At 31.4% G+C, this 12,091-nt stretch overlaps 1 protein-coding gene across 2 annotated transcripts in view; it reads left to right on the top strand.

Moving 5' to 3' along the window:
• Nucleotides 1–12,091, top strand: part of KLHL1 (kelch like family member 1) — a gene marked incomplete at both ends in the record, with an annotated part of 232,836 nt that overhangs the window by 93,207 nt on the left and 127,538 nt on the right. For both annotated transcript variants that reach the window (XM_082753437.1, XM_082753436.1), the window contains one exon: nucleotides 11,224–11,420. In XM_082753437.1, the coding sequence (XP_082609563.1) occupies nucleotides 11,224–11,420 (197 nt within the window). The remainder of the gene's footprint in view (nucleotides 1–11,223; nucleotides 11,421–12,091) is intronic.

The following is a 12,091-nucleotide window of genomic DNA, read 5'->3' as shown; positions in this document are numbered from 1 at the left end:
GACCAACCTCCAAAAATGGAAGTAAAGAGAACTTCACAGGAAGTTTAGCTCCAGTGTTTTCTAATTTGCCTCATGTGCATGCATATTTGCATCCATAATGTTCTTTCATTTAAAATGTGACATAAAGTCCAAACTACCTTAAAAATGACAACATTATGTGCCATTGTAATGTTACCTTGAAGAATGAGAAACTTAGGATGGTCACAAAGATCTTTAATTTATTTTCTTATTTTCTAATTTTTTCTTAATTGCGAATTTGCAGTGGTAATGCACCATTATCCTTTAAGCTCTAACCCAGTATGGAGACAAAATAAGACTTCAAAAATATTTTCTCGAGTATACAATTTAAAAGGAAATTTCACAAATAATTGCTGACCAAAAGGAGCGATAAGATTAATTTTGCATGCTAAAAGAGAACACATTTTGTCTGCCGTAGACCTTTCAGGTTTTGTTTACTCTGTCTTGCATTTCTGTTCCATCAGATTGTTTGTTCTGATTTACTTTTTTTTTTTTCTCAGCTTGTGCACTTACATCTTGAAATTCGTGTTAGACTATTTCTTTCTCTATTCCTTTCTATCAGACATCTTATCCAACTCCTTAAATTCCTAGTTACACTTATGCTAGTTAATTAAACAATGCTAGGAAAGATTTGCAGGCCTTGGAACATAATTATCTATCTGTATTGATCCCAACTCAGTTTTAGCAAAATTCAGCTAGCATGCTTTCTAACAAACCTTAAGTATAGCCTGGAAACAAAGGCTTGTCATGGATATGGACATCCTGTGTGGAGGGTGAGAACATTTAACAGTGCTACAGACAATTCAGGGATAACTCACAGCTGATTAGGTCATGATACCAAACATGTTCAAGTTACTGAAATAAACTCAGTCTTTGCTCCTTGGCTAATCGTTCTGTTTTCCAATGTCCTTTGCCTGATCAAAAGCTGTCCCCTTAAACCTTAATTGTTTTTTCCCCTCGCCTTTCCACTATCTCCCATGATTTATCTAGATTCATAAGTTCTTACCTCTTTTCTTCCCTTCCATGTCTTTATTTACCTCTAGTCTAGTACATGCCATTTTTTCCTTCAAGTAGCCACTTTTCTGATATCCAGCAGTGTAGCAGCTAACATAAATAGCCATTCAGCCTTTTAATCTGTGATCTGGAGCATACAGAGTCCAGACAGAATATCTAGAGAATTAAGCTGCCAAATTCTAAACACCTACTGCACAATGTGTGAAATTCTTTTTTAACTAGTCATAGTTTTTGCAAGTTTAGCTCTTTATTCTTTTACTCCAGGAAAAGCAAACCATTTTGACATGTAGGTAATTTTTCATTTTTCCCTTTGTTTCCTTTTTCCTGTAAGTACCTTCTTCCCTCAAAGAATAAATAGATAGATAGATAAACAGATGGATAGATAGAAGTTAATGTGTTAGCAGATCTTCTACAGCAATTTCAATATAAACAGAATACTTTGTTCAGACAAATCAGAAACTTCTGATCTCTTGTATCTCAGAGATATAATCCATTGTTCTGATCTCTTGTATCTTAGAGATATAATCCATTTAAGATTTTTAAGAAATTTTTAAGAAAATTTAAAGAAACACAGAAACATCTAGGTTGGAAAAAACCTTCAAGATCATGAAGTCCAACAATCAGCTTTGAGACCTACTGAATTCCATCACTAAACCAAGTCATTTAGTTCCAAGATCACGTCTCTTGAATACCTGCAGGGATGTGCACTTCACCACTGTTAAATGGAACAGAAATCTGATTTAAAGACTTCAGAAGAACAGATAAGCTTAACAAAATGGTAAAATATTAGTAATGTTGTCTGCTATTACTTCAGTACGCTCATATTTGGCTTGCTTCTTGAAATCTGATATTTTGTGGGCTAATGAATAAGTGTGGAATGGAGTAGAACATTTGAACATTTAGCTCGTTGGAACAGAATAAGAAAGCTTTTCAACAGTTTGTTAGATTTTGACCTTTTAACTAGTATCACACCTATAAGTATGTATATTATAGTTATTTCTATTTGGTGTATATGTAAAGTCTTTCTTTTTATGTAGAAAATGTTAATGGTGTATACTATTTTAATTTCTACAGTTTGTTCAAGGAACTAGACTTAAGTATCGTAAAACATTTAATTTCAAGTATAGTTGCTTCTGTTTGAGAGAAGTTTTTCTCTGGGGACAACTGAACACTAAAATACAGTTAACATGGGCTTTTTTTTGCAAAAACGTGGAAGCTAGAAGTATTACATTGCAAATATTTTTAGATGTAAGTTTAAAAGGGGAAGCATTTTACATTATATTAAGTAACAGATATTATTACTCACAAGTCTCTGAGGTAATGAATTTATGATCTGGCCCAAAACAGAGGCTCTTCTGCACACAGTTACAGAATACATTTAGAAAGGGACAAGAGAAGGAACATTTAATAAGATTTTAAGTAGACAATGTTTTTGTTCAAACAGACTGAAATTTGGTGATAACTGAAGTTATCATCTATTTCAGTCACTTTGAAAAATCAGCACTGAGCACAAATCCTTTCCAGAAGATTGTGTCCTTTCAGAAGCATATGTTTCTGGAAGCATGTTAGATCTATTATATTTAACAGGAGTACTTCACCCAGGAGTTTTAGAATGTGGGATGTTAAATCTGCTTCTGTTGATCAGTAATGAAAAACACCTCAGGAAATTTTGAAAAATTTTTCGTGATTGTGTGTCTCAAAGTTTTCAAATTCAAAACCAAAATAGTTTTGCTAAAACTGTCAGAGAAAATGAACAGATAATATTTACTGCAAAACCAAGGCTATTTTCCTGTATTTTTCCTATTTTCTATGATTAAGTGAAACTGTGATCCAGTACAGAAATTCTTCACACTTCTATATTAAAGATAACATTAGCTTCAATAAGCATTTCTATCACTCTTGGTTGCTTATTTATTAGATTTATATATTTTTAACAAACTGTATTTCAGGTTTTTGTTTTTAAGAATTGTTCAGTCTTCATTCATCCTATAAAAAAATATAGAATGACAAAATACTTTTTAAAATTTGGTTTCATGTTTAATCACCCCCAAAAGTTTTCTTTTACAGTGGGTCCTAAACAACTTCACATTTACATTATTTAGAAAGTATATACAGTGTGCGTTCATAAAATTATATATAGAGATCAAATACATATACATAGATTAAAAACAAACAAAAACAAACAAACAGCAACAACAAGAAAAACACCAAACAAGCCATACGCCACACCTTTTCTGCTAGCCTACAAAATAAAGGAAACATTAATTTTCAGGATATCTCTTTTATGTTGATGAAATTGTATGATGAAATTTTATGCTGAAATTTATGATGAAATTGTATGCCTTTAATTATCAAGAATAATTTCTTGCATATATATAAAAAAAAGGAGTGTATGGAGTATATTCTCTCTTTGCCAATTGTGTGAAGTCAGGATAATATCTAACTTAGAGAGGAAAAAGAATATTTTGAAGTCTAAACAACTTGATGTAGAGCTTGTCATTTATGAGGAACTGGCATATTAAATAAATTTAGTGTTTTACAATCATGTATGAGTAAAGCTTGACAAATTCTTAAGTTAGATACAGTGTTCATTTTATTTTGCTTGCTTTGCTTATGGTTTTGTTGTTTTGCCTTTTAAAATAGGCAGTATTCTTAGCCTTCTTTTTTATCATCTTAAACAGATTCTGTTAAAGATAGGAATTCTGTTGCCTATAATGTTATGAAATTCTATGTACAACTTTATATTGTTCTCTCTCTACCTATAGGTAGAAGACTTATTCTGATACATTTAAAGCTGAGCTGTATTACCTCATGTTTAAGCAAATGGAGTTCTAAACAATTTGAAAGGTATAATTACATTGTGGCAGGCACAGTATTATGTCTATGCAGCCCTGATAAGAACTGCTCTTAAATAAAGAACATAAGACTATATCTAAGTAGTTAACAGGAAAACAAGAAAATTAGACTGCCAAAAATAATGATAGTAAAGTTTCTATGGAGAAGCAACATTACTAAGTATGAAATTTACAATTATTATTTTTTTATTATTATTTTCCCTAAGGATATTTTTGAGCAGTTTAAAAACTTGAATAAAATGTACTTGTGCTTTGCTAGGTTTGACTGGTTCATTCAAAAGAACAAATTATGTTTACTGTGTGTTGTAACAGAACTACAATTTAGGAGGAAAAAAAGCATCCTCATTTCGATATCAGTTAAACGTATCATGTGAGGCAGCTCAGAAATTCTGAAGCCACATTTACATACAATGGATATACAAGAAATATGTTTTATTTTTCAAGCAGCAAGATGACTGACTAAAGAAAATCTAGGACTGAGATCCTAGTGTCCTGACGTACATGGATATGTGTTCTTTGATCTTTTTAGCCTTCAGGAGGAGCAGTAATAGAAGAATATTTCTTTGCCTCACTTTCTTGGGTAAAGATTCTTTCTTGATCTAAAAAACTTTAATTTTTATTATTTTCAATTATGCTTAAATATTTTAAATAGAACAGAAACTAGAGATTGAGCTTCTGGTGCTTTTGAACTTTCAGAGTTTCTTTGAACTTAGTATAGAGCTATGAAGTTGCTATAGATCTCCTCAGATTACATCAGTCTATCTAATTAGTATGCATTCCCAACAGTGGTTAGAAGAATAGACTAGTGCTTTCATACAGTTAATGAAACTGATAAAGCAGAAATCATTTAACTAAAAATAAAATAAAAAAAAATAATTGATTTATTTATGAGTTTCTGATAAATAAATAAAAAATAGTATGTATCATATATGTAAGTGGATTAAAGTCTGTTTGATCCTAGCTTTTAGTTAGATTTTATTTTGGAGTTTTTTTTTTTTAATCAAAGGTTTTTCAGATGACTTCTCTGGCAACGTTATATCTAATAACACATACAGAGCAGACAGCAAGGATATAGCAAGAAACTACCTTTAGGACAAGAACCCTTAGGTGCCCTCAGAACGTAAGACTTAAAATATCCCAGGAAGTTTGATTTTTTTTTTTTAATCAATGAAACTCAGTTCATATATGAATAAAAGGTAGGAATGATACTTGGCATAGTTTTGACACATACCGATTTATAGTCTTCCAAGCTGTTCCTTCATATTGTACAGAGGTTGTCACAGCCACAGTTGATCATTCTTCAATATGCAGTACATGTAGTCAGGAAACAAACGTAAGTACTGAAGTCCATTGTCTAAAAAGAACTGAGAGAAACTAAGTCTTTATATACTTATATGAGCTTTTGGAGATCATTGTTGTCATACCCTACCCTATTTGTTGCACAAGTGCTGTTGAAAATTTATTTAATTACTCTTTTTATTTGTGTTTTCAAGGTACTCTTTATCTTGTGATGTTTTCTTTGTTTATTTAATATGTAGACAGTATATGTTTTTATTTAGATTCTTACTTAAAAACTTAAATAAGTTTTTATTTAAATTAGTAAATTTCCATATATAATGACTTCCTAATAGGTGAACTACTGGTGAAGTAATCAATATTTTGATTATGTACACAGGTACACACTAGTACATTTTAGCAAGTAATCCCAACAATGAAATAAGTAATTTTAACTTTTTTTTTTTTTTTTTTTCTATAGTCAAATGAAAAAATACATCTCCAGGCGTGTTTCAGAGCAGTAGCATATCTGTCTTTATTTTTTATAAAATATTTTTGGAAGATTACATCCAGTTAAAATAATTTAGTATTTAAACTCTTATTTTTATGTGTATTTTACAGGCATGTGTGACTAAATTCAAATTTCTAAAGTGAGCTAAGGCACACAAACAGCAGTTTTATGAGGAGAAAGAGTTTGATACTGATCTCTTAAAAAACTGATGTTTATAAACCAGTGAGCAAGTTTTCTTTAAAAATATGACTGTGACAATTCAGTTATACAACAGACTTTGTTGTTTTGATATATATATATATATATTATTTTATTTTTATTTTATTTTATTTTTTTTTCTCAGACCAAGAGAGGAAAAAGTACCACATCATGGTATGTTTTGACTAATATGCATCTCTGATCTTTAGCGAGACATTTGCAAGATTTCCACTCAGTGGGGAATTTTAATTAGTTAATAGGATTTGATTATCATTCTCCAATGTTGTAATTTTCTACACCTTTGAAATGCAGGCTGAATTTGGCAGTACATTACAATGACCATGTGATCAGTTCAGTTTAGTCAGTTTGCACAAAGATGCAGCAATATTAGGATGAAAATAATAGTACAGCTTGTTAAAAGATAGATGCTGTTTTATTTATCATAATTCTCAAATTCCTGTGACAGATGCATTAACTTTTTTTCTTTTGCAAATAACATATTTTTCCAGCTGCAGAAAAAAATATGAAAGTAGTTTTCTTACACATACTAATTCTTAAAGTTCTTATAAAAATGGTTATTTGAAATGACAAGTTCCCCTAATCTTGAAGCCATGGTTGGTAGTGAGAAGCTAAAATGATAACTGACAATTTATCTGAGTATCATAGTGACATATTTGAATTAAGTAAATACTTCTTTTATTTAGACATCCATTTTCTCTGAGATTATTTCATAAAACTTAAATAAACAAAACCATAAAGACTCCAGTGTGAAGAATGAGGAGTTAAAATAAGTTGAGCTTTTCAGGAGATGAATTTCACCCACAGGGACTAAAAAAGAGAAGCAATATAAATAGAAAAAGATTGAAATTGTCAGGACAGGAAAATGTTTCTGTTAGGAAACAATTTTCTGCTGGGAAAAGTATTTTCATAGTTAAGTCATGTGTTTTAACTTGTCTTCTATTTATTGTGGCAGATATCAAATTGGCCTAAATTCAAGTAATTCATCAGCACCGTCAAGTACGTCAAGTAGAAACTTCTTTGAGTTACGCATACTTCTTAGGTTAATTTGTGTTTAGTTTTGGTTTTGGCTGCTAATGTATAGGATGAATAGTCTTGATAATACAGATAATAGTCAGATCCTAAGTTTTTCCTCAATTCAAATTGCACTTTTTATTTGTGTAGGAGGCTAAGCACTTGTCTTGTAGTATCTATTTTATTTATTTAATAATGAATTTGTATATCTGCAGTGAGGCTGCCTTTCCAAATTTTCACTGATGCAAAATGCTAAAGTGTAAGGAAATAAACAGAAAAAGCCTTAGAGAGCTTGTCTTACCTCACTTGCAGCTGATGATACTGGTTTGCAACAAATAGTTAACAGAAAATAAGTGTTAAATGAGGAGGATCCTCTGCAAAAGGAATATACTGCCTGTTGTGTTTCCTCTTCTGGAAACAAACTCACATTTACAAAAAGTGTAAGTGATCATACAATGTAGAATATATCTTTTAAGATACTGGTCCAAACCAAAAATTTAACATTCACTTTAGAAAACAGCTGAAGACTAGCACATATTCTGCTATGAGGAAGCTACTTTTTATTGCAGACTTCATTGGCTGCTCTTCATGGATGAATGTAAGAGATAATTACTGCACATTATATCATTTCCAGGAGTTGACAGTAATAAGGAATGTGAAAATCAGAAGTGGACCCAAAGAGTGTTGAAAAGGGACTAAAGCATTTCCAGACTCTTTATTACCTGTTCCCTATTAGTTCCAATCATTCTAATACTGTGTGTTTGGGAGCAGATGGACTGAATTCATATCACCAAGTATAAATATCGACAGTGGCAGAGCAAGTCAAATGAAGGTGCTTCTTTTATGGTTAATTACAAGAAATAACCAATCCTTGGGAGTGATCCATCACCTTCTAAAGTGGACTACTGAAACAGAGTAGATGTGCTGTATCTTCATATTTCTCTCTGTTGATTATAAAGGGAAATCTAAAATGTTTAGCTCAGATTGCTACCTGGTAGATACCTAAGACTTGGTAAGATTAAATAAGAAATGTCAAAAAGGTTTGTTATAGTGGTATGAAGCATAGCACAGTTTTCATAAGCTCTTTCTATTTGTCATTGGAATGTGATCCTGTTGAAAAAAAGCAGTTCACTTTCATAACCATTATTCAAACAATTCAACTACTTTTCAAAAGCTGAATAACTATTATCTTCATACTATCTACAGTTTTATTTACAAAATGGAGACCTAATAAACAAGCTGCCTTACCAGGACTGAGTATAGGGGTTAGCTTATGGAAAACAATTATAATTTATTAAAAATATTTAAAAATGATTCATAATAAAGTATAATAAATATATTAGCGTTATGAAAATAAATAATTATAAGTCATATTAAGAAACTCTTCAAAACTGCAATACAACTGATTAAGTCACATGAAATGGAAAGGTTAGAAGATAAACACTCGACTAAAAGGAATTAGCTCTAGCCTTTGTTTCTGATTACTTGACATTTCCTATGACTTCATTTGTGTACCCTGACTCACAGAGTATCTTAATGTTGTTGAAGGGTCTTTGCATGAATGGATCAATGTGCAGATTAATTACCTACACAAGAGAGAAAAATAGATTACTGTGCACATGAAATAAAATTATATTGCCATATGTTATGTATCTGGATTGAAATTTCTTGCTCATGCACAGAGCAAGTGAGCAGCACCTACTGAGTGGTAAAACTGTATTCCTGTTGATACCTAATGGTCACTGTCTGCGGGAAGTTGATTCCCGTGACTCACACACTGACCATGTTAGTCTGCAATGTGTTCAAAGATGCAGTGATTCCCTATACACAAAATTATTTGGAAAAGTTTAGCTTAAAGAGTAGGAGAAAGAAAGAGATTTAGCAAAGACAATAAAAATATCAGGGAATTTTTATATATTCTCTCTGCTACAACTTTGTTAGTGAAATAATAAATCGTACATATCCATTATAAGGATGCATCCTAAAGATAACCATTTTAATTTCTGCATAAACAATGCACATAAAATTTGTCACAAATAGAACTATAATTTAGAGTAGCAATTAAAATCCATTAACATTTTTGATTGTTTTTTAGCCTTTTTTCATACTAATTAATGTAACACAAAATGAGATTTTTAAGCTTTAGTTAATTTGTTTTGCTCATGCTGAAATAGTTGTGCAAGCCCCTTATTTCATAAGTGTGAGAGGGAAGTAAATTGAGGAAACAGTAACATTAAAAGTAACCCCCTTGAATAGCATATTAAACAGTTTTGATTAGATACTTGGATCATCTAACTGTCAATATAAAACTGTCTGAGGAGGTCACATTATATATACTAAGACTCTTAAGTGCCTTTTTTTTTGCCCTTTTTTTTTTTTCTTCCTTCTTTTTCTTTCTAAACTTAATGTGCTAGACCCAGGGGACTGTTCCTGTATGGAAACTATCTGTTTCCTCTAATGCTATATTTAGTGATAAAAGCTGTGAACTGTTTTTTTATAGCTGGTGACAATTCTTTCAATCTTTCTGGCAATCCTCAACAGTTATCCAGACTAGTTTTGTCTGGTCAGAGACTTCTTTGAGATTGTTGTTGAGAAATAAGTAGTGTGTAAGAAAAAGAGATTTAAAACTCTGTTTGTTTGTTTGATAGCTGTTTTGCACATTTTTTTTCCTGCTTTTTAGTACTGGGATGATCAGTTTTAACCTGGAAAAAAAAAATATATATATATATTTTAGCTTCTATACAAAGTAGAACTACAGTTTATGTAGTGAGTAGGGTGTTGGGCCAGTGGTTACCTGTAATCATGGAGCAAATTTGGGACTATCATTGATAAATACATGGGTCAACCAAGCATCAGCTTCATACTGTGCCTTCTGACTATATTGTGCAAATATGGGGGGGACAGAAGTGGTATGAACAGTCAGATAACATTAACAGAAACTCACATGGATATACAAGATGTATAAGAATAAGCAGAGGAAAACTGAAGTTATGCTGTGTACTTGATCTGCTGCTCTAATCTTTACAAAAGGGAGGTATTATAACCAGAAAGGATAACTTCATAGTTTCCATCTTGTATTAAAAGCTACAGGTTTAGCTTTAAAGGAGGCAAAAAGGTCAAATCTTCAGTATTATTGTATTTCTGGTTTGGTATTGCAATATAAAACGGCTTTTCTTTTCTATGGCAATCTGTTGTGAAGTTGAGGATTTTGGAACTGCTCAATGCCATGTGATAGAACTATTAAGACATGTAGATTTCTGTTTATATGACAACAAACACAAAAAGTGCATGGGGAAAAGAGGTAGTTTATCAAACAGTTGAACTATAATACTTTGAACAGAAAGATCAATATACACTTAATCCTCTTATAGTGTGAAGAGATTTTTCCAAGCACAGTGTTAGTTAAAGTGTTAGTTTCTTACAATTTATATTAGACTTACACATTTTCATATCATGTTCTATTTTCCTGTTCTCCAAGCTATTCCTGAGTTGTCTAATTTATTGTCTCAAGTTATTCACGTAAGAGACCATACAAAGATTTAATTTAAAAATGACAGCCTTGTGGGACATGATGACAAGAATGATACTTATTCTTCAATAAAGGGATGTTTTTTAAAATGTATATTATTTTATTTCACGTTTTGTTTATTAAATAGTTTATCAGTCTGTAAGGTAGAGATGATATGAAGTGACAAAATTAAATATAATGTAAAAATAAATGAAAGATAAATATTATGCATCCTTGTATGCTCTTCTAGCTAATGTAAAAGTCTTTTAGAAGAATGGTATGCTTTGAGAGATATGAAATATATTATTTAGGTAAAATTACCCCCCAAATCATGTTACAAATAAGTACCAAAAGTTTGAAATGTTTAAGTATTGTTTTGAAGATACTTATATTTTTAATTATACTTTTTTAGCCAGTTACTGAGTTTTTTGCAAAGATGAGAGTTTTAGTCTGTACCACTGAAGATAATGCAAGTTTAATCATCAATTTCAAAATAAATAAATAAATCACAGCCAAGTCGTTATATAGATACTTAGATTTTAATCTCATTATAGACACAAAAACAATGTTCTCAAGATGCTTCTTCTTTCAATATGTTCCCATCTCTATTTGTATCGATCTTATATAGCTGAATTAATGTTTACACACTGTAATGTTCGTGTAATTGAAGTGTCCAGTCATAGACATTAATCCTCTGCTTACTTTTTCTGCAGAACTATTTATATTAAGCTAGAATTATTTACAAAAGATGCTGCATGTTTTGTTTGTTTGTTTCTTTTTAATGCCAAGCTTACATTATTCAATTTTTTTAGGCTGCCTGGAGCTGAAAGAGGACACTATTGAAAATCTTCTGGCAGCTGCCTGCCTCCTCCAACTCCCTCAAGTGGTAGAGGTTTGCTGCCATTTTCTAATGAAGCTTTTGCACCCATCCAACTGTTTGGGAATACGAGCATTTGCTGATGCACAAGGATGCACAGAGCTAATGAAGGTGGCTCACAACTACACAATGGTAAGGCAGTTTTAGAAAGCTCGAATTATGATCATATGAATCCTCTATATATTTTCTAAGTAAAATTATCTTACTAATTTTGAACTTGGAATCCTTCTGTACTTTATATTACAAGTGGCTGTTTTGAAACCATAGGAATGGTAATTCCTCTGAACTTCCTTGAAGGTATGAGAATTCACTTTCTGTAATGTCCTGCTGAGTGAGAACAGTATATGCCTTAATTAAATGCATATTCAAATACAGTTGATAGCAGCAAAGCTATGTATAAGTCCTTAGAATACTTTTTATTTATTTATTTATTTATTAATCACCATTTTGCTTTAGGGAAGCTTTGTAATTTTTTGTACGTCAGTACAATATCAAGAGAAGTTTTTGTTTGTTTGTTTGTTTTTTCCCTGAAACATTATCCCACCTTTCATTCATCACTGAAGTAGATTAAGACATAATGGACAATGAAATGAATGAGCAGAAGTTAAATGATGGATGTTGTCCTGACAGCATTTTATTTTTTTTCCAATGGCACCTAAGAGAACTGTATGACATAAATATTAGAAATTAACCAGAATCAACGGAGCAAAAATACGGTACTTATTCAGAAGCTAAATCATATCTGTAGCCATTTAATTCTGCATAGTTTGACAAAATTAAAAACATTTGGCTCATGAAATTAA

The sequence above is a fragment of the Aythya marila genome (genome assembly GCF_965140915.1).
Source record: "Aythya marila genome assembly, chromosome: 1".
NCBI lineage: Eukaryota > Metazoa > Chordata > Aves > Anseriformes > Anatidae > Aythya > Aythya marila.
Note: the sequence above shows the minus strand (reverse complement) of the source record. Positions and strands in the feature narration are given on the sequence as shown.